The sequence below is a fragment of the Glandiceps talaboti genome, chromosome 22, assembly GCF_964340395.1.
Source record: "Glandiceps talaboti chromosome 22, keGlaTala1.1, whole genome shotgun sequence".
NCBI classification, from domain to species: domain Eukaryota; kingdom Metazoa; phylum Hemichordata; class Enteropneusta; family Spengelidae; genus Glandiceps; species Glandiceps talaboti.
In genome coordinates this window covers 11,421,680-11,443,730 of record NC_135570.1, presented here as the reverse complement: position 1 = coordinate 11,443,730, position 22,051 = coordinate 11,421,680, and the positions used below count along the sequence as shown (strand labels likewise).

Below are 22,051 nucleotides of genomic sequence, written 5' to 3'. Positions count from 1 at the left end.
CTTGTGAGCAAGAGTACTTGTTTAGTACTGGGCATGCTCAAAGAGTTTCATTCACTGTGTAGAATTCTCAACAAAATGTAATTTCATCAATCAACAGTGCAATAAAATATCACAGTCTTCCAATTTTCAACGACTGACAGCCATTTTCAACTTTGAATGAGGTCATGACCTAAAAAAGGTCATGACCTCAAGCCTAAGGGGGTGTATGCTTATGTTAGAGGCAGTTCCCCCAGGTCTCCTTCCATATTTATTGTAGGTAGGGGTACAGGGCGGAGACCCAGGGGAACCGGTTTTAGCACTTTAACTCTTATGTCACCTTGGGCTTGAGGTCATGACCTTTTTAGGTCATGGTCTCATTCCCAGATGAAGATGGTTGTTAGTTGTTGAAATATTGGAAGTCTGTGATATTTTATTGCACTTTTGATGGATGAAAATAACTTTTATTTAGAGATGGGTACGCAAAAAATAAGAAATATGGACATACAGATTTCAAATTTACAGGTGATGGGTATTCTTTGTTGTTGTTGTTGTTGTTGTTGTTGTTTGTTTGTTTTTTGTTTACAGTTTTCTCGATATCACTGGTACGTTCCAACCCATGATAAGAACTATGGACATACAGATTTCAACTGAACATGTGAAGGGTGCCACCATTGCTTTCATTGAAATTCTTTTGTTTTTTCACAGTACCTCAATATCACCTGTATTACACACCGTTTCTAATCATGGTGTACTTTTGATGAATGTACACCGTGAATAGTTGCTTCCTTCAAATGATATGACTTGATAATATTACCTGGTTTTCCTGGCATACAGAAGCCAGTTAGACAAAGTTCATGACCCCATCCTAGCACCTCTTTCTTCCTATCCTTAAATATGTGATGGCAATATATCCACATTCGAGTAAACGTTACCATGGCCATATCATCTCGCCCATCAGCGCCATTTTCAATTTCACCATGGTGACTATATGACAAAGTATCCTTGTGATTTCTTAAATATTCCTGAATCCATTCAATAACTGTACACATGCAAAGTTCGCCTCTATCGAGTTCCTGGAGGAAAGCTGTAAGGTGCTCATTCACAATTTTTTGTTTCTCTCTGCTTAGAAGTTGAGATCTCAAGTATACTTCAGGCAAATCCTGGGGATATGTATGTGGATATGAACACGCCAGCTCAAATTCTAAGTTGACAGAGTCTTTTCCAAAATACAACGTAAAGTTGATAAAGGGGGGCAACGTAATTCTGTTGCTTCCGTCTATGTAGTCTTGTACCAGGATGATCACGTCAGCTGTGTTGAGTTTAAATTGTGCATTCGATGTATCTTGATGATCATACATACTCTGCAGCATTTCAACCTCAGCCAGTTGGAGCGTAAGGTTTCCTGTTAAATCTTCCATACCGGTCAGTTCACATCAAGGATTTCGTTTCGATCGATCACCTGCTTATGATTCTGTCAACAACATGCACCAAAATAACACTTATTGACTCCACTGTCCACATACAGCTGGCGTTTCAGCCAGGTGACTGTCAACCTTATGCGCATGCTCCAATCAATTATCCCCACGTAAAATATGGCGGCCACAGGTGATAAACTTTTCTATCAGATATAACGCTCCGATACATAACGGTGGCACGTACCGGCGTGTAAGGATATTAACTACTTTATTCTGGATTACGCATCAGATCAAATCATGTCCTTGACAATGGTCACACAACCTCCTTTCAAAGGTAAGTTCTAAGTGAAGAAAGAGAAAAAAATATCCATCATGATTGTGAAGATGCAGCGAGTATGTTGCTAGACGCGTAGTTAACGGTACGCGTACACACGTACGGTGACGGTACCGCGACCGTTATATTATCATTTGACATTAGGGGAGGAGTTGTCAAAATGGTTAACACCACGCTACAAGACTGTACATCAGACCCCGGGACATCGGAGTTTGTCGCCGCCACAATTGTTATATTACGAAAATAGGCAGTTAAATTTGTTTTCTCCGTAGTAAAGGTAACTTTGATTTAATAACACGTTAATTTTCATCATGCTATTCGGCAACAGGAACAAACATAATTGTGAGTCCAAGGCCGGTGGTCGAAAATATATTTTTTATTCTCAATTATTGTAGTAGGCACATTTTCCTAATAAAATTGACCTTGCAACATCATTTCTCCTCAGAATCATGACTAGTAAACTACGAGCCATCCGTGCACGAAGCTTGAAAAGCAACGGCACGGTGACAAGTGTCTCTGAGTCCCGGTCGGAGGCGGCTGACGACGGTGGCACCAAGACCGCACAATCAATTGATTTATTTGGTATTCAGCTTGAGGTAAGTCACAGATTCTATTCTCCTTCCACATCGATCATCAGCGTTACGCTTATAATCATCTACATAGCACAATAAAAAAACATCGATTTGGCAACTGACATGTTTTGTTTTAACACTCAACAAATACAGTATGTGAATGCCACAAAAATATACAATTGTTATATACAATGTATGTATTGTATTTGAACAAGCTGAGCTGTTGAACAAGGTGTTGGAATGTGAACTATACAAGCACACTCTGATCAGATTACCAAGTTACTATACACTAATTGTGTATGGACATATATATATATATATATATATATATATATATATATATATATATATATATATATATATATATATATATATATATATATATATATATATATATATATATATATATATATATATATATATATATATATATATATATATATATATATATAACTCGGTGAGTATCAATCTGCTATAAGACAGTGCTCTATACCGCAGTGGCAGAGCGTAATAGTTTTGCAAAAGTATATGCAAATATATATATGCAAAACTATATATATATATATATATATATATATATATATATATATATATATATATATATATATATATATATATATATATATATATATATATATCAGCAAATACATTTTGCTTTAATTTTTTCACCATTTTAAATTTTTATAGTCGGTTATATCTGCAAGGCATTTTGTCTGGCTACTGGCTATTATCTACATTACTGTATATATATATGTATATATATATATATATATATATATATATATATATATATATATATATATATATATATATATATATAGATAGATAGATAGATAGATAGATAGATAGATAGATAGATAGATAGATAGATAGATAGATAGATAGATATATATATGTGTATGTATACTTTTTTGTGTATTAATTTTCATGGTCTACTCTTTCACTAAGGCAGTTATATTCTCTAAGTTATTGACATTTGTGTATACAATGATTTCTTTGGAATTTGAAAAAAATGAAATATAACATTTCAAAACAGTAAACATATGAAATGTACAAGATCTAGAAATATGAAAATTACAAGGTAACGGATCTAAACTATTAATGTGAATGAACAAGCTCAGAAAAACAAACAAATAGCAGGAAGTCTTAACTGAAAATATATGTATACTAGTTAAAAATTTATCCTGAGGGATGATGAAAAGTCAGAAGTCAAGTTATAATATTTAAAATGTAATATTCTACTATAGTATACAAGGATAGCCAGGTTTTAATGTCAGCATTGTATTGACTGTTAGTTTGAATGTCACAGGTCTGTACTGAATAGTGTTAAAATATTGGTCAAATTCTGTTATTCACAGAGTTTTGATTTAATGAATAATAATGTTGTTTACTGAATGTTGTTAGATATCAGGCATTGCTATTAACATAGCAGTGTGTGGATTCACATATCTGGTGTTGCAGTGTGTAGGTTCACATATCTGGTGTTGTAGTGTGTGGGTCCACATATCTGGTGTTGCAGTGTGTGGATTCACATATCTGGTGTTGCAGTGTGTGGGTCCACATATCTGGTGTTGCAGTGTGTGGGTCCACATATCTGGTGTTGCAGTGTGTGGATTCACATATCTGGTGTTGTAGTGTGTGGATTCACATATCTGGTGTTGTAGTGTGTGGATTCACATATCTGGTGTTGCAGTGTGTGGATTCACATATCTGGTGTTGCAGTGTGTGGATTCACATATCTGGTGTTGTAGTGTGCTATAGGTTCACATATCTGGTGTTGCAGTGTGTGGATTCACATATCTGGTGTTGCAGTGTGTAGGTGCTAGGTGCACATTTCTACATATCTAGTGTTGCAATGTCATAGTGGGTCCGGATGTGTTGTGTTGCAGTGTGTGGGTCCGGATGTGTTGTGTTGCAATGTGTGGGTCCGGATGTGTTGTGTTGCAATGTGTGGGTCCGAATGTGTTGTATTGCAGTGTGTGGGTCCGAATGTGTTGTGTTGCAGTGTGTGGGTCCGGATGTGTTGTGTTGCAGTATGTGGGTCTGGATGTGTTATGTTGCAATGTGTGGGTCCGGATGTGTTGTTTTGCAATGTGTGGGTCTGGATGTGTTGTGTTGCAGTGTGTGGGTCCATATATATGTCAATGCTGTACTGTTCTACAATATATAAATTGTTCTGTAGTTAGTACGAATTCAACGCTTTGCTGGTTGGAGTACAATGTACAGTTTGCTTATTCATTGTAAGAATTCAATTAAACCATACTATTAATTTTAGTAATGGGATTATATGCTGTTGGGGAATAACATTCATACTAGGTGATAATAACATGATAGCTATAATATAGTCATGTCTTGACCTAAATAACAGTATTGTTAAATAACTCCATACTATAACTGTGAACAATACTTTAGTTGTGTGACAGAAGAGTTTGTAGTATGTACATATAGGTTTAGATGATTTAAGAGACATTGTGCATAAAGTGTAAGGAGAAGAAGATTGTATTATATCAAGTCTAGTTCTAATGTATCTGACATCTGTACATGCTTATAACATTACAGGTTTTATTTTTCAAATATCTTTTCAAGTTAATTTGCTGTAAAGGTTGACAAAGCAACATATGTATAAAAAAAAGCCTTTGGGCAGTGTAAAAAACAGGTGTTGATGGAACCAGTGTCATCATCCCAAGGGACGCAGTGTCAAACATGTAACAAGTATTGAATAAATGCATATGGGTCCATGTTGGTTGTAAGTGATAAGAGATATGTCCAGGGGGCAATAACAGATAGACATGTGTTGAATGAATCTAGGGTGGGCTGGGCACAGTGCCAAACTAACTTGCAAACCATTACTTAACATTATATAATGTATGAACTATCTCCTGTACTAGTATTACTGTTTTGTAGCAATTGTCAAAGTTTATCTCACCAGGTAAAAATATTATGCAATAAGATTATTTCTAAATGTTGTCATTGTAATTTGATCAACAGGTGGTTTTAGCCATGAAACATACTTTAATAGTAACACAGAAGATATCTAACCACTTATAAACCTACCGGGCAAGGGCCAATGTTACCATCGATATATACTTAATTGGTGATCTCTTAAAGTATGAATAAACTTAATTGGCGAACTCTTAAACAGTTTGAATAAAATTAGTTAGTGGCTATTGTTCAACTTTTAATTGAAGTGTTTCCACGCTGTAAAATGCCTATTGATAATGATAATGAACTCTGTCTTAATTAATATAATCATCATTATTTAGTCTGAGATGCTTCACAAATCACAAAATGGAAACGTTCTACATAAACTCGTATCGTTGAGCATTCAGTAAACCCACAGGTAGAACAGTTTAGTCAGACAACCAAGTGTGTGAGCTAAACATTCAGTTGCCCACAGGTAGAACAGTTTAGTCAGACAACCAAGTCCCTGGGCTAAACGTTCAATTTTAAAGGGTTCCCCAGTTCAGTTCAGTGGAGGTTGACTTCTGATAAGACTTTTTAGAACAACCATCAGTTATCTTGATTTTAAATCTACCTTGCCTAAAAATGAAATAACTGAGACTGAAATTTGTTGATTAGTTTAAACGTCCATGAAGTGGTTATTTTATTCCATCGATGTCTACATGAAAGCACATTGTTTGAAGTGCAGTATTTTGTGTAGACAGCTGTCCAGCCTACAACACATAGTTTATTCACTCACAGTTTTCAGTTTTACAAATATAAAATGTTAGATTTGAATACACTCATTCAAAATAGTTAAGTTGTCTGTAGTCAGTGTTTTGCTGAGGTTAACCCGATTACAGAGATGGGGAATCAGGTGAAATATACACAATTTTGTGTACATCAAATCATAGTTTTTATAGAGATGGGAATCTGGTGAAATATACACAATTTTGTATACATCAAATCATAGTTTTGGCAAAGATGGGAGGAATCTGGTGAAATATACACAATTTGTCTACATCAAATTATAAATGTGGCAACCTTATTAAAATATTTTGAAAAGCAGAAATTAATTTATCCATGTACCAATTTCAATGTAGAAATTTATTGAAATATGGCCGCCACTTGTGTAGTGCCCAAGTGCCTTGGTGTTAAAGCAGAAGGAAACCGGAGTACTCAGGGAAAACCAGCGTTGTTCGGTAATGTCAAAGTGAGGATCATTCTTGTTACATACAGTTCTTGTTAATTTCAATCAAACCTTGTTCTTGGTGAGTTCGAACCCATACCAATTTACAGTGTGCCCTCTAATGACAGCCAAATTTTGTTGTGAATCAAAATGATGCATTTCTTGTGAGTTGCCACATAGTAAGAGATAGGGGACCACCAAATTTTGGTGTGTCACTAGATATTGTGTGGGTCAATGGTGAGTAAAATTGGCTTAGAGGGAACAGGGGATGCAAATGAGTTAACCACTGGACCACAAACAACCCTAACTTGATGGTCATCACGATTTGTAATCACAGAGGTTTATTGTGAACAGTATCCATTAATTGACAGTATTGTCATTATGAACCACTGTGACGATAGAATCACATCTGGAAGTCTAAGATAGAATGTCATTTTGTTAAGGAAATGAAAATGGCCATGTTTAGTAATCATCTCTACTGTCAATTACTTTGTAAGTAAGTACCATCATACAATTAAGTGACACACTGGCCTAGTCACTTATAAGAATCACTGCTAATGATGGAGAGAAACTTAAACATTTTTCCCACGGCCCTGGGACAATTTTACCAACCCACCTGACCTTCTCTAAAAGTGGACATTGTAAAGTTATGCGACCTAAAACATGAGAATTAAGATTTAACATTCTAGTACAGTGGCGAGAGTGACAAAGGGGCCTTTAAAAATACTGTGAGCAATAGATGTTACCTTTCTTTACAACATGTGCAGTCTTAGCGAAATGGAAGCAGATCTGAATTGAATTGGTTTACGTTGCTTGTAAGGAAACTTTTTGTAAAATCACCGGTGCATGACTTAATGTAGGCAGACAACACCAAATATGCTTCTACATGTGTGCCTTTTATTTACTTTTGTTCACAACTATTTCACCTTTAGTAGATTCAAAGTGTGGCCTAGTTTTGGGTCCTTTCTGTTGAATAGAAACGAAAATCCCAGCTCTGTGCAGGAGAATTTATACTGGTACATGGTATAAATGACGAAATTTGACAAAATTCATAACTATTCTACCAGACACTACTGCTTGTGTGTGGGTACATGGTTACAATGATACTTTTCCCGTATGTGGGATATGGTAGAGTTGGACATCAAAATTGATAACGTTGACAATTCAACCATGTATTTATAATTCAGTTATTCCTACAGCTGTTACGACAGTAAATTCTATCCCTAGTATTTTGTACATGGTTGCCATAGTTACATAATGTATTTGAGCTCACATATGATGCATTTTTCAGAGTAGAATAATTTTTAAATCAATACCATAAATTGGAGTGTTTTGAATACCAGGGAATAATATAGGGGTAGTGTTGTATGAAAACAGGTTAGATGGTTTTGATGTGTTTGGGAAATCTTTTATTAACCGTTAATGTATGCAGGTTGTACATAACAATTTATTTGAAAAATTCAAATGTTCGTTCAGTCATGACATTTTGTATTACAATACTGTCATATTGCCAAATGTTTGCTGATTGCAGCATTGACAGCAATGTTAACTCAGTGGCTGTTTGATATAGATGTTTATGTGGGGGACACTATCATGATAACAGTGTACATACAGGGTGAACAAATTATTTTGTAACTGGTGGTCCCCGGACCAGTGCCTTAAAAAATCCAGTTGGCCTGCTGAAAGAATTAGTGGTCCCAGGTCCTGCTAATGTGAAACATGAATCTGTATATTCAGACGACATTTTAACATAGTTATTAACAGTAAGGTACTGGTCCGACAGACCAGACAAGGTAAAATTTGTGTGGTCCGCCTAAAAAAATCACTAGTCCTGGACCCAGGACCAGTGGATTTGTTCACCCTTGACATATGTACTAGATGTGTTATGAACCTTAGAGTAGACCAATAAACCATTTACCACCCCAGGGATACTACCCCTATCCTACTATAGTACTATTCTGTAGTGTTTATTGTACTGTTGAGATACATCGTTAGCTGGTCATAGCCCTCGTACTCTTGGAGAATATGAGGGTTAGGAAGTAAGACCAGCTAACGATGTATCTCAACAGTACAGTAAAACAGACTAACTATTCTGAGGGCTAACTACAACATCCTACCATACTGGACTACCACTCTCCAGCCAACCCTATCCTACCACCAGGGGGCTATCACCCTATCTCTTTAGGCTCAGTGGTACAGATAATTATCCAATACAATGTACCTAGACTAGATACAGTATGATTGATCGATGTATTTGTTTTCAAATTGTTAGTAGTTGTGGTTTCATGAGATTTATTAGGGCTTGCATGACTGCCTGCGTAATGCTGTCATTTGTGTCTGTTCAGCAAGTCTGCATGGGCTGTGTCTGAGACCTATAAACACACTGGAAATAAATAAACCTTTATATGTACAGTATATACTTCTTTTTGGCTCCCATAATTTCCTTCATCAGTTTACAGAATCTTCCTCTTCATTCTTAGACTAATGCCCTTGGTGTAGATGGATGGCCCTTATTGCACAATGGGTGCAGTGTGTATATCAATATTATAAAGTCCAATGTAATACGTAGACCAAGGGAGACATGCCTCAAGGCATACTAGACTGTATATAATCTATGCTATAGTACAGGGTGCTTGAAAAAAGTTTATTTTGAGATGTCTATTTTAGTGTTGAAAGTGTGCTACAAACAGTTTGCCCTCTAATGACAACCAAATTTTGTTGTTGTGAGTCAAAATGAGGAAAAACTGGCATTTCTTGTGAGTCATCACATAGTAAGAGGGGAATTAAAACCAAATCTTGGTGTGTCACTAGAAATTGTGTGCGTCAGTCGCACGTCAAATTGGCTTAGGGGGCACACTGGTTACAAATACCATCATGTTAACATGAAAATGGTTTTAAAAATCTCTCCATTTTAAAGTACGCAAACTGAATATAGAAAGAGGGTCCTTTGTTAGCCAGGAAATGTCAAGTAATATGAGTCACCAGTCAGTGATGTATACTTGAGAGGATTGAGTACTTGGTATATAAAGGTTAATATATAAGTCATGTCAAGTAGTATACAAGGATATTAAGGTATAAATTAGTATTGACATTTATCTATAAGTTATAATATCTTGATTTTTATTCATAGCTTGGATATACTGTATGGCTGTGTACTGTAAACCTGAAATTTTCGTTACAGTCTTGTTTTCGCTTGTTTCGTTGGACAACAAAAACTCAAAAATAAGTAGTGACTAAAAATGCCTTCTTGTACATGAACACAATGTACCAGTCTGGTAATTAGCAAAAATAAGTAGTGACTAAAATGCCTTCACTTCTTGTACAGAAACACAATGTACAAGTCTGGTAATTAGCAAAAATAAGTAGTGACTAAAATACCTTCACGCTTCTTGTACAGAAACACAATGTACAAGTCTGGTAATTAGTAAAAATTAGTCGTTGAGAACTAGGTGAAGACTAAAATTGGTCATTTTTCTAGTAGCGAAAATTAGGTTTAGTTTGACATTTACTGATTGATGTAATTAATGCATAGTTACATTTGAAATATTTCAACTGAAAGAAATGCACTGTTTTAGGAATTTGATGTAAAATGGTAACTTCAGATGTAAATATTTTATTTCAAATAGATACATAATCTTTACAGACCGGATATTTGTTTAGTGAACCGAAGTTGTACACCTTTAGGGCCTGAGGTCCACAAAACGCATATCCGGTCCATAAAGTATTTACCCTATGAATAAATTAGAAAATATTATTTTGCTTATTGGGAGAAAACAATAATTCAATAATTCGTACCATTGACCTTGTGTGGGTTGAGTGTGCATTAGTGTGTTACATTGCATGGATGCAAGGGCACTGTCCTCCATTGAATTACAATGTAGACAGTACAGCTGTGACACTAGGTTTATATGATGATGGATAATATTGAACTATTTATCATTTTATTCTCACAAGAGAGCTTAGACTAGAGGTGAACATCCTCTGTAAAGTGTGCCGTCATACGATATAACAAATTATTCCACAAATGAATCACAATGGAGGAGATATGGCTGTGACACTGAACTTTTTTAAATAATTTTTTTCAAAAGAGTGCTTAGAAGTGAACACCCTCAGTACACATAAAATGAAGAATAGGTCTTTTGAATACAATTAACTAAACCATGAATACAGCTATGATTGTAACTATGTCTACTTTGTATCAAACTGACATTGTCATTGCCAAGGTTACCTTGACTCTGAGTTTGATTGACAGCTGATGTGTATGATTGACATTTGTACAACACTTTGTTTTCGATACTGGTGAAACAGCTCCATTTCATCATACAAATATTTTAATGTACAAATTACATAGATTTGCTAATACAAATATTTAGTCTACAAATTATGTAGATTTCATAATACAAATATTTTAATGTATAAATTGTGTAGATTTCATAATACAAATATTTGATGTACACATTACATAGATTTGATAATGCAAATATTTGATGTACAAATTACAGAGATTTGATAATACAAATATTTGATGTACAAATTATAGAGATTTGATAATACAAATATTTGGTCTACAAATTACAGAGATTTGATAATACAAATATTTGGTCTACAAATTATAGAGATTTGATAATACAAATATTTGGTCTACAAATTAGAATGATTTCAAAATAACATTTTTTTTTTCACTCACGACATACATAGTGTAATTCTTCTATTCACCAGTCCTAAAAATACCAAACAGAATGCATACAAATTGATTGATTGTGATCACTGACGTCATGAGTTTTTTTTTCATGCGCAATATATAGTACTAAATCATGATTAATTTGTCTACTTCTATGAGGCGGAAATTTCATTTTTTATGAGGTATTTACCATAGATATTGGTGTTGTTATTGGCCATATACAATCGATGGTAAATGCTTACGTGCAGGAAGCATGTTTTATTGAAAGACGTCATCAGTAGGTGTCCAGCTGTATGTGATGATTTCAATATTATTGAAATGTCAATGGCTTTTTTTCCCATCAATACTGACATTATTATTAAATGGGTTTTGGAATTCACTTGCAATGGTTGACATCAGATCAATTGTGTAAAACAACATTTTTTGTACATTTACGTTCTTTTCATAAATTTGGTGACAAATAACTAGTAAATGACATTCAAAACAGTTTTGGGGACTCTGTAGGATGGGAGTTTATTGGGTGTATTGCGGATGAGACTAAGGTTTGGCTTAAAGGTCCAAATGGTGATTGAGGGTGTATTGTGAATGAAATAGGGATTCTGGGGGATGTTGACAATGTATTGTGGATGAAATTGGGATTTGGCTTGGAGGTTAAGGGTAGGGGTTGGGGTGTATTGCAGATGAAATTTGGAATTGGGGAGGGGGTTGGGGATGTATTGCAGATGAAATTGGGATTGACTAGGAGGCTATAGGGTTGGGGGTTGGGGATGTATTGCAGATGAAGTTGGGATGGTTTTTTTTTATATATTGTGGATTAGAATTTGGCTAGGAGGTTGAGGGTGGAAAGTTGGTGTACTGCAGATGAAATTGGGATTTGAGGGCTTTGGGATATATTGTGGATGAGATTGGATTTGACTATGAGGTTCAGGATGGATGACATTGGGATTTAGCTAGGTGGTTAATCAGGATATAGGTATTGCAGAGTTGTTTTCTAAATTCTAGACATCTGGCACTACATCACACAACTGTATCTCAATTTCCTGTCAATGTTATCATTATACTATTTTAAACAGTTAATTATTTATAGATTTTAATTACATTTATTTAACTGAAAACACAGCCTTATCAAATATTAAAATAGTTTTCTGTATGACTTGACAATCTGAATTTTAATATTGTGAAATTTTAATAATCAATAAATTATAACAATTAATGGTATTGCTGATCTCAAAATGATGATTTTTTTTGAAAAATGATATAATCCACAAATGAGATAAATTTTGATATTTGTAATAAAGTATTTATTGATGATGAATATAGATTGTGTCTGTTGATGATCAGTGATGAAGTATTCATAATTCATTACATCATTATTATAGATATTCCAATACCAAACCATAAAACATCACGTCAGTACAATAAGGTAGTATCGGCTATACAGTTGTATAAGGTATAATGACTGTATTGCTATACAGTTTTATAGCAGATACAACCTCATTGCACTGACGTGTCGAAATATCAAAAGTTTGACCTCTGTCTAAAGCTAGTGGTGTACACTTCCTCTCCTATATGTCAAGCTAGAGAGGTACACCCCCCTCTGTGTCAAGCTAGTGGGTTACTCCCCCCCCCCCTCTGTGTAAACCTATATAGTGGGGTATACTTCCTCTCCCTCTGTCTAAAGCTAGTGGTGTACACTTCCTCCCCTATACGTCAAACTAGAGAGGTACACTCCCCCCTCTTTCTAAAGCTATTGGGTTACACTTCCTCTCCCACTATGTAAAGCTATTAATGGTAATCAATAATTTGGAGGGAGTGCTTATTTTCTGCACTTTGAATTAGTTCTGAAACCAGGAGATTACAGAACTTGATTTTAAAAATGCTTTTGAAGAATGATTTTCATTGCTGTAAAACCACTTGACTAGACTCAACAGTTAACACATACCTCCTTGCAGGTGGCTTCGTTGCTACATCTAGTAGTCTGACTTGTGAGAACTGAATGAAACATAGATGTTTATCTGTTTATTTTGAATACTAATATGTATACAGAGAAATAGATGTAATCCTCTTTATAGCAGGAAGGTATTTGTTTGTTTGTACAAAAAACTACAAGGTGGGAAAAAATCACAATTAAAGAGAAAATGATCATTTTGAAATTATACATGTTCAGTTTCCAAAAAGTAAAATACAAACATTTGTAACAATAGCCCTCTGTACACTTAGCACACCCCTGTAGATCCTAGGATGTAGGATTTGCTTCCAAGATATTTTCTTACTCTGTGAGTAGAAATTTACAATACTAAACAAAATTTGCTGGTTCAAATTAATTTATATTTCTATCCAAGTCACTTGTGAGAAAATCCTCGGAGGTAGCATTTAGCCATTTTTATTAGTAGCTAGAGTTATTGACTATAAAAATTCGGACAACGGGATCATATGTATTCATGAAAGTCTTCACTTGGACAATGTAACAAAGTGAGTGTCATTATATAACCCATAATTACAGGGCTATAAAATTGTTATAACCCCATTGAAGTGAATAAGTAGTAGTGTAACCCATTGGTTGCAATTCATACTAACCCAGTAGACACAATGTGTGAGAATACATGTTCATAGACTCTGGGTTCATAGTTGAATGAAATTCCTATTCACAGATTCAACAAATTTCTTGTAAACGATTCCCAAATTTTTGCAGATATCTCTCACTATCATCAGCAGTTTACAGCAATGAGATTTGCGTCCAAGCAATTTTTTTAACTCTATGAATAGAAATGTTCACAAGTAGACAAAATATGTTTATGTTTGTGTTAGCGGAATAAAGCAACCGTAAATAGAACAATTGGCATAATGCCAGTGTTATTTTCGTTATGATTGATGGACTCGGTCTACAGTTGTTTATTTACAGTTTTCGTTTCATATTGTATGAAGGTGGGACAAGGAGTATTTTAGTAACTCGAAATTGCTTTCGTAAACTGTAAAACTGCAAAATACAGATCATAAAATTGTAATCACCAATTTATTTTAGACATTGTCCATTAGAAGTATCATTACGATTTATACCTTCACTCACATGGTTAGAAACCACAGTTGGCTTTCTGACTATACACATTTTGAAAATATTAATTTGCTTTTAAAGGAGTTGCTACCAGACTTCTGGTTCAGTGTCCATCTTTCTTTTTTCTCATTATACTGGCAGCAGACAGACAGACAGACAGACAGACAGACAGACAGACAGACAGACAGACAAAGTAAACAGACAAACAAATATAAGTAAATAAGTACATGGATAAAATGAAGCTACAGTTAGTGTATGAAGATGTGAGGCAAACTTGTGTAGTTGCTCTCTAGAGGGCGCTTTCCATACATACCAGTAGTATCGGCTGAACACAAACCACACAATCTATATTATTATCAATATATGAAAACAATAACAAATATGATACATGAGTTAATTATGGACAAATAACACTGAATTTGTAAATTCCATATTTCATAAACTAGGATTTTAGATACAACCTTTGTAGTGTTAAGTATTAGTATATTGATGGTTTAAAAGTGATGGTTAAAACTTGTAATTTTGTAAGTATAAAATAATAATGTTAGTTTTTATATAGCACTTTCTGTAGTGCTCAATGTACTTTACAATTACTACCCTGGTATGGACCTAAAATGGCACAACCATTTATACTTACTCATCAAAGTCTCAGGGAGCACAACAACCCTTGCAACCTTGATTAAAGCCCATAGGATTTGTTAAAGTATTCACACCTCAGTCCTACCAGGTTCCAATTCTATAACCGAGTTTACTTGGGCACAATAGTTGATTCAAACCTTGCTGACCCAAGGACTTTAGTCATTCAGAAACAGAGGACAGGTGGTGGTGGGGCTCAAACAGATGATTTGTTGACTCTGAGTGAGCTACTCTAATTATTCAAACATGACTGTAAGTTATTATTGCTATGAAGTGAGATGGAAAAATACCATGAAAAGACCATAACAAGGTTTCTGGTTTAGCACATTATTTGAAGTGAGAATTCTTTTCTCATACCGTTATAATGAAGGGAGCCCTCTAGTGATATACTAGTACAAGGACCATGTCTCAAACTTATTTTCTGTTGAAGTAGTGTATAATTTGAATAGGAATGATAGCGTAAAAGATTATGTTTGCATTCAATTATCAAAACATTGCGATGTTTAAGTAAAGAGATTAATTTTTTTTAAATTCTTTTCAAATGAAAAGCTGATTATTTGTGTTCATAGTTAGGTAAAATTTAAATGTTTTGTTTTATGTGCATGTATGCTATCAGTGGTTATATTTGTTTGTGTAATTTGTAATAATAATTTCATTGACCACTGCCGGCTTTTAGAAGGTGGACATAGCATTCTACCCTGAAGGAGACCTGTGTGAGGTCGAAAAATCAGAAATTAAGTTGTATGTAGACAAAAACTCTTGTCATTTCTTTTACTAAGCCCAATTTGACATTTTCTCAAGTCCATGTCTCCTAGTTGGCTCACCATAGTAGTTAGACTGAGTGCAACAAACCCAATTTTATATTTTCTCAAGTCCATGTCTCCTAGTTGGCTCACCGTTGTAGTTAGACTGAGTGCAACAAACTTATAAAAGAAATGCTTGTATGTGAGATTTGAAAAAAAAACCATCTTGTGCCTAATTGGAACTAAAGTTACTTAATTTTGGTAGTAACTTGATTTTGGCATTTTCATATAAAATGAAGATAATATTTTTAAAATTTGAAATTAAATGACATTTTGGTGGCGTCTACACCTTTAAACCCAGCTTGATATTCTGATGTCATTTGATGATGAAGCAGAGAACACACCCATTGTGTGACTCATACAGTAGTGCATGTATTATGTCGCTAATTTGAATTCTGATTTTCACAGGTGGCTTCAATGCATAGTAGGTGGATGGGTTGACAAAAGTATCAATTACACCTTTTAGCTATATACTTATTCATGCTTCCCTTTCATTAATATCCTTTTTATCTTTGAAAGGCTTATCGCCATAGCAACCTGTGCATACAATTGGCCGTTGCCATGGAAACAGAAAATCTCATCATGAGAATCCTTGATTATGACATTTATAACCTCGAGTGGGGATGAGGATGAAATTTTAAGGGGTAGTCTGTAAATTTGAATTTTCATAAACAGTTACTTTCAAATAAGATGAATGCAATTAAAGAGAGTAATTCTCATTTGTGTGCCAGACAAGAAAATTACAAAATAAAATTAGCGACGTTTGGTAAATTATAAAAAAAAATTTATCAGTCAAAAAAAGAGTATTAGGAAAGCCAGGTTTTACCTATTTTTTTAATAACAAATTGAAAAACACTGGGGAGACATAAAAATGTCTACAAATTTCATTTTTTGAAAGCGAAGCATTGGTTATGGTTTTACTATTTGGCACAGTTCATTTTTTGAAATAATGTTATTTTGTATAAAAAAATTGTACACAATATCAAGAATTTGTGATTTTTAGACAGAATTACTAATTTGTAACAAAAATTGAAAATATTAGTTTTTCTATTAAAAATTGGAATTTTTCAATACAAATTAATATGATTGGCGTCTTTTCCATGATTTTATACAAAATAGAAAAACAAGAAAATAAATAACATTACAGGAATGTATTATTAGATATCAATATAGTTTTAGAATTTGGAAGAAAAATGTGAATGTGAAAATTTGGAGGGTATCCCTAAATAGCTGCTGACATCATGTTTAAAAAAAAAGAATGGATTATGATGAATAAGGAGATGTACACACCTAGTTGTGGTGATAATACAGTGATGAAGAGAGATCACTTGAATCACAGCCTCAGCTCTTGGAACAAGTCGATGGATTATCTCTGCGTATAATTTGTGATATTTACGTCTGGTATTACATATATAACTACCCTTGTTGCTAGCATCAGGTTGACTGGGACTTGGTTCGTTGTTTTCAACTCTGATTTCGACTTTGGATTCATGAATGTTGTTGCTATAGAAACGATGAGTTCTTTTTCTGACCAATATATGTTACCAGAGGGTTTTAACAATGAGGAGATGTTGCAGGTAGGATGATGATGTAGTCATATATACATATAGTCCCTCACCCCATATGCGTACTCAAGGGACACATGATCATTGTAGATGTGTAGTCCCTTCCCCATGTGGGCAGTACACAAGGGAAGCAACCCCATTAATGCTAGCCACACATAGTCTCCTCCTGTGACTTACTTAAAGACTGGAGGTTGAGTTTGTAGTAAACTAAACGAAGTAACCAATTACAACTGTCTGTCTGTGTGTGTGATGGATTACAACTGACTTGCACTGTTTAACCTTTTCCCAGCAGGAGATTTAGCTAGATTTTTTGGTAGAATTTGTTTATTTGACTAGACGTGGAGAGAAAGAAAGAGAAATTGTAGAAAACAACCACATGTATGGTTACTAGACTACTAAAACAGTAACAGGGATGATGTTGCCAAGAGAGTATAACGTAAATACTTTTGCCACTACAAAATTCTGCGATTTCAACTAGTTCTCAAAGACTAATTTTTACTAATTACCAAACAGTCAAACTGGTACATTGTGTTCATGTACATAAAGGCATTTTAATCCTGACTTATTTTTTGCAGTTTGGTTTTCCAGTAAAATACGCAAAAAAATTCCATTTACATTAGTATCCTACCAATCATACCCTGGAAATTGTATCATCAATCATTGCCTAAAAGTCTACACTTGTGCTGCAGTGCCATTGGCACTACTTTAGTAACTTATGTTCCAACATGTCTTGTTTTTTATATGATTGCAGGTTACAAACCGATTGTTGGAGGCCGAATGTAGACGTTTGTCAGTACTACAACGTGAACTTAACCAATTTGATCAAGTAGAAGGTGTTCAAAAGGTAACCGTGGTAACATGATAATAGAAATAGCAATGACTGATAATGGGTGGAGATACTTTGGTATAATAATAGAATTATGACTGATAATTTTGAAAATAACAATTATAGCATATTTGTGATGTTGATTAGTTCATTCATTGATTCACTGTTCTGAGCTGCCGTTAATGATTCTATATAATAAAGATATATTTAGTTAGCTATCTTACTGTTTGAATAGAACTGAGATGGAATGAGTGATACAGGATAGTAATTCACTGCATCAGTGGTTTGTGATATGTTTTGGTATAAGACTTCATAAGAGATCATGTGTACAACTGATAAAACTATACAATGGTAATATCATATTGATCGTGATTGTACCACAGGGAGCAGGAGGCATTTATACAAAGATTTACATATATTTTTGTCTACTTATACCATATGCCATAAACTAGACAGTGAATATTTACGCAAGGGATCAAATTGTGGCTGAACAGTGAACACCTCTATGTGTATAGTCAATAGGGAACTTGCAATCCAGACTGATCATGCTCAGATGCAAGGGACTATGGGATTATCTGTGGTTATCGTAATACCTAATTTGGAGCTACTGATAACCCTTCATATTCTAAATGGTTTTAATTTTTTATCTTAAAAAAAAACAAATTTCAGCATAAAGAAGTGGAAAGACAGCAGCATTATATCAGGTAAGCTACAAGTCTTTTAGGATTTGCATATGTATAAGGTGAAAATGAGCAATTTGATTGGCATTGCACTGAGAAATCAGGTTATCAAAGTGACAAATTGAATTTGAACTAAATCTAGAGGGATATATTCCAACCAATATAGATAGAATCTTACATTTACAGGAGATTTCATCCTTGTTTGCAAATACTCTTGAAAGATGTGTCACGGTTAGTGAGACTGGTCATATTTTGCATCAGTTTAACAAATTAATTTGTGTTTGTTTTCTTGTTTCAGTCGTCTTCAAGATCAACATGACAGACTAGAACAAGAATACAGAGAGAATGCAATGGGTGTTTTTAGAATACATTACAATAGGTCTGTTAAGGTAAGAATACAGGGAGAATGCAATGGGTGTTTTTAGAATACATTACAATAGGTCTGTCAAGGTAAGAACACAGGGAGAATACAATGGGTGTTTTTAGAATACATTACAATAGGTCTGTTAAGGTAAGAATACAGGGAGAATACAATGGGTGTTTTTAGAATACATTACAATAGGTCTGTTAAGGTAAGAATACAGGGAGAATACAATGGGTGTTTTTAGAATACATTACAATAGGTCTGTCAAGGTAAGAATACAGGGAGAATACAATGGGTGTTTTTAGAATACATTAAAATAGGTCTGTTAAGGTAAGAATACAGGGAGAATACAATGGGTGTTTTTAGAATACATTACAATAGGTCTGTCAAGGTAAGAATACAGGGATAATACAATGGGTGTTTTTAGAATACATTACAATAGGTCTGTTAATATAGACCTTAGGAAATATTCCATTGTGGGGACCCCAGCCCTGACATGTAGAAGTGACTAGGACAACCACTTCGTTTTTACCAATGACTTTATCTTGAGCAATAGGAACAGAAAGGGAAGGAAAATGGTACAAGAGAACAGATCAAAATAAGATATAACTTGGGATTACACATGGTGCTTGCCAAAAAAACATAAAACTTAAGAATATTAGTTTAATTCCTGTTTGTAAAAACATATGTGTAATGGAAGATATGCTGTACACAACACTTAAAATTACTTTAAATGATAAAATCTAACATGGTAGAAGTAGAAATAGATGAATTCCCAACGGCCATTAACGTAGTCCAAATATTCTGTTTGTATAGACAGCTATCATATGCTATTCAAAATGATAGGCAGCTGTCATTCCTGAAGTGAAAATAAAAGTTAAATGTAAAAGTTGAGTTTTCATAGTTTAGATGCCATTTTATGAAATCATTCTTGTCATAACTCTAATAATGTTTTTATTAATTATCTTAAATTTAACAATTGATGTTAATGTTAATGATAAAACAGGGTTTGAAATCAACTTTTCTTTGATAGTCTCAGTGAGCTAGCACTTTCTGAAATTGGTAATCTAAGGATGGTGATCAGTAGTACCATATACCTGAACTGAAAATAGAGGACCACCATTGACAATCTGTGTTATTAAAATACTTTCATGTGTTATATTTGGTTGACAGTAACATAGAGTATTCTAGACTCATGTCAGACATCCATCACAATAAGAGATTTTATGTCTCATTGCAGATATCACGAGATATGCAAATATGCCTAGCAACAACGGTTGTTATACATGTGATCGTGGTCAAGCATATGCCGTAGCCATGTGCGATGACATTGAGAACAATAGTGTTGCTAAGTTTTTAACACTTTCAGCTTGACCACCTTCACTTGGCTGCTAAGGACAAAATGGCTCATGCGAGATCTCCTGAGATCTGCCATGAGATGAAAAAATGACTTTCAAGTAAAATCATATCTTCTAGTCATTACAATCAGCAGAACCCAGGGCTGTTAGCTATAAATTATGGTAGCCCATGACAAGAATTGGTAGTCTGTGGACACGGAACTACCATTAATTTCAGACCCTGTAAAAGAATGACTGCATGAAGTAAAACGTTTTCTCTAAATGTCACTTGTCAACCAATACATACAAAACTAAACAACTGTACTTACATGACATATATCTATCATAATGAAGTATAATCTCACTGAGTCCATGCATGCACTTATACTTTCTTATCTATTTAACATCTGTCTTTTGATAAGGATGGTATGGTCACATTCATCACAATTTTTATCTTAGTCTCGGTTCATTTGTTTGAAGCTTTTCTAGCGTATCAACTTTAAATATGTGATTTGATTAATTGTAATCATTGATTGAAAATTGACGATCAATGTGTTATTTTTGTTTTAGTCCCAACGAAGTCAACCTCATATTGGACTAAAGCAGACCTCTAAAGTTAGGGTGAGTACAAGTACATTGTAAATGGTACTGTAGAGTACGTATTAAACTCTCTTCAAAATGACATTATAAGTTTCATTCACTTTTAGTTCCACCAAATATACAGCGATGACAGTAGCTGTAGCGATAGCTATAGTGGTTGCTATGACACTTGCTATGACTGTTGCTATGATGGTAGCTATATGACGATAACTATGACAGTAACTATGACAGTTGTTATAATGGTTGCTATGACAGTTCATAGCACTGTTGTTATGACATTTGCTATGACTGTTGCTATGATGGTAGCTTAACTAAAGTTACTATGGCTAAGCATGGAGTAAGTTACCATAGTATAATCTTGAAGTGTTACCATAGTTACCATATTATAATCTTGGAGTATGTTACCCTACATATTGAATCACCTGTGGCTAAACACATTTGTGTAGCAGTACACATAGTATGGTGCAATATATCAATTTTTGGGTCCGCACTCAAAAATCAGTGCCCACTGAATCAGAACTGCAACTTATACTATTATACTACATTTTTGTACTTATATAGATAAAATAGACATGTACAATGTCTAATTATTGGTATTTTAACAATTTTCACTCAATGTATTTTTCATTGTCTGAAACAAAATTATAATAATTCAGTTACAGCTAAGTGAAGGTGCAAAGTAAAATGAAAGCCACACTTAATAGGCAGGTAATTTATAATGATAATGAGCTTTCAGTATGTTGGTTTTGAAAATAAATTATGTGTTAGTATCACTTTTAAAGGAATCCATACAATTTATCTTGATATAACCTGTGATGAAATTGAGGCCATATGTTGGAATGATTTACAGGAAGGTCTGATTGAAGGCAAGGTTTAGTTTGCTGTATGTGATGATGGCCGGTGATATTGATAGGTCTGTGGTATAATTAGTCTAGTGGGTGACTGTGTGTCTATGTGGTGTCACTTTCAGGATGCAATCATCACGTGTGGTCCTGCACATCTGTGTCTGATGACACTTTAATATCTGTGCTGACATTGACAAAGTTTTAGAGCCCTATAATAGTAAGGTAAAAGAGAG

General features: G+C 34.4%; 2 protein-coding genes across 3 annotated transcripts in view; one reads left to right on the top strand and one right to left on the bottom strand.

Moving 5' to 3' along the window:
* Nucleotides 1-22,051, bottom strand: part of LOC144452108 (RWD domain-containing protein 2B-like) — a 47,723-nt gene that overhangs the window by 392 nt on the left and 25,280 nt on the right. For both annotated transcript variants that reach the window (XM_078143124.1, XM_078143123.1), the window contains exon 2: nucleotides 794-1,735. In XM_078143124.1, coding sequence (XP_077999250.1) covers nucleotides 794-1,397 — 604 coding nt within the window. In that variant the 5' untranslated portion in view covers nucleotides 1,398-1,735. The remainder of the gene's footprint in view (nucleotides 1-793; nucleotides 1,736-22,051) is intronic.
* Nucleotides 1,603-22,051, top strand: part of LOC144452107 (ras-GEF domain-containing family member 1B-like) — a 91,692-nt gene continuing 71,243 nt past the window's right edge. The window contains exons 1-6 of the mRNA XM_078143122.1: nucleotides 1,603-1,728; nucleotides 2,174-2,324; nucleotides 17,918-18,016; nucleotides 18,662-18,696; nucleotides 18,971-19,061; nucleotides 20,944-20,994. Of these exons, the coding sequence (XP_077999248.1) occupies nucleotides 2,178-2,324; nucleotides 17,918-18,016; nucleotides 18,662-18,696; nucleotides 18,971-19,061; nucleotides 20,944-20,994 (423 nt within the window). The 5' untranslated portion in view covers nucleotides 1,603-1,728; nucleotides 2,174-2,177. The remainder of the gene's footprint in view (nucleotides 1,729-2,173; nucleotides 2,325-17,917; nucleotides 18,017-18,661; nucleotides 18,697-18,970; nucleotides 19,062-20,943; nucleotides 20,995-22,051) is intronic.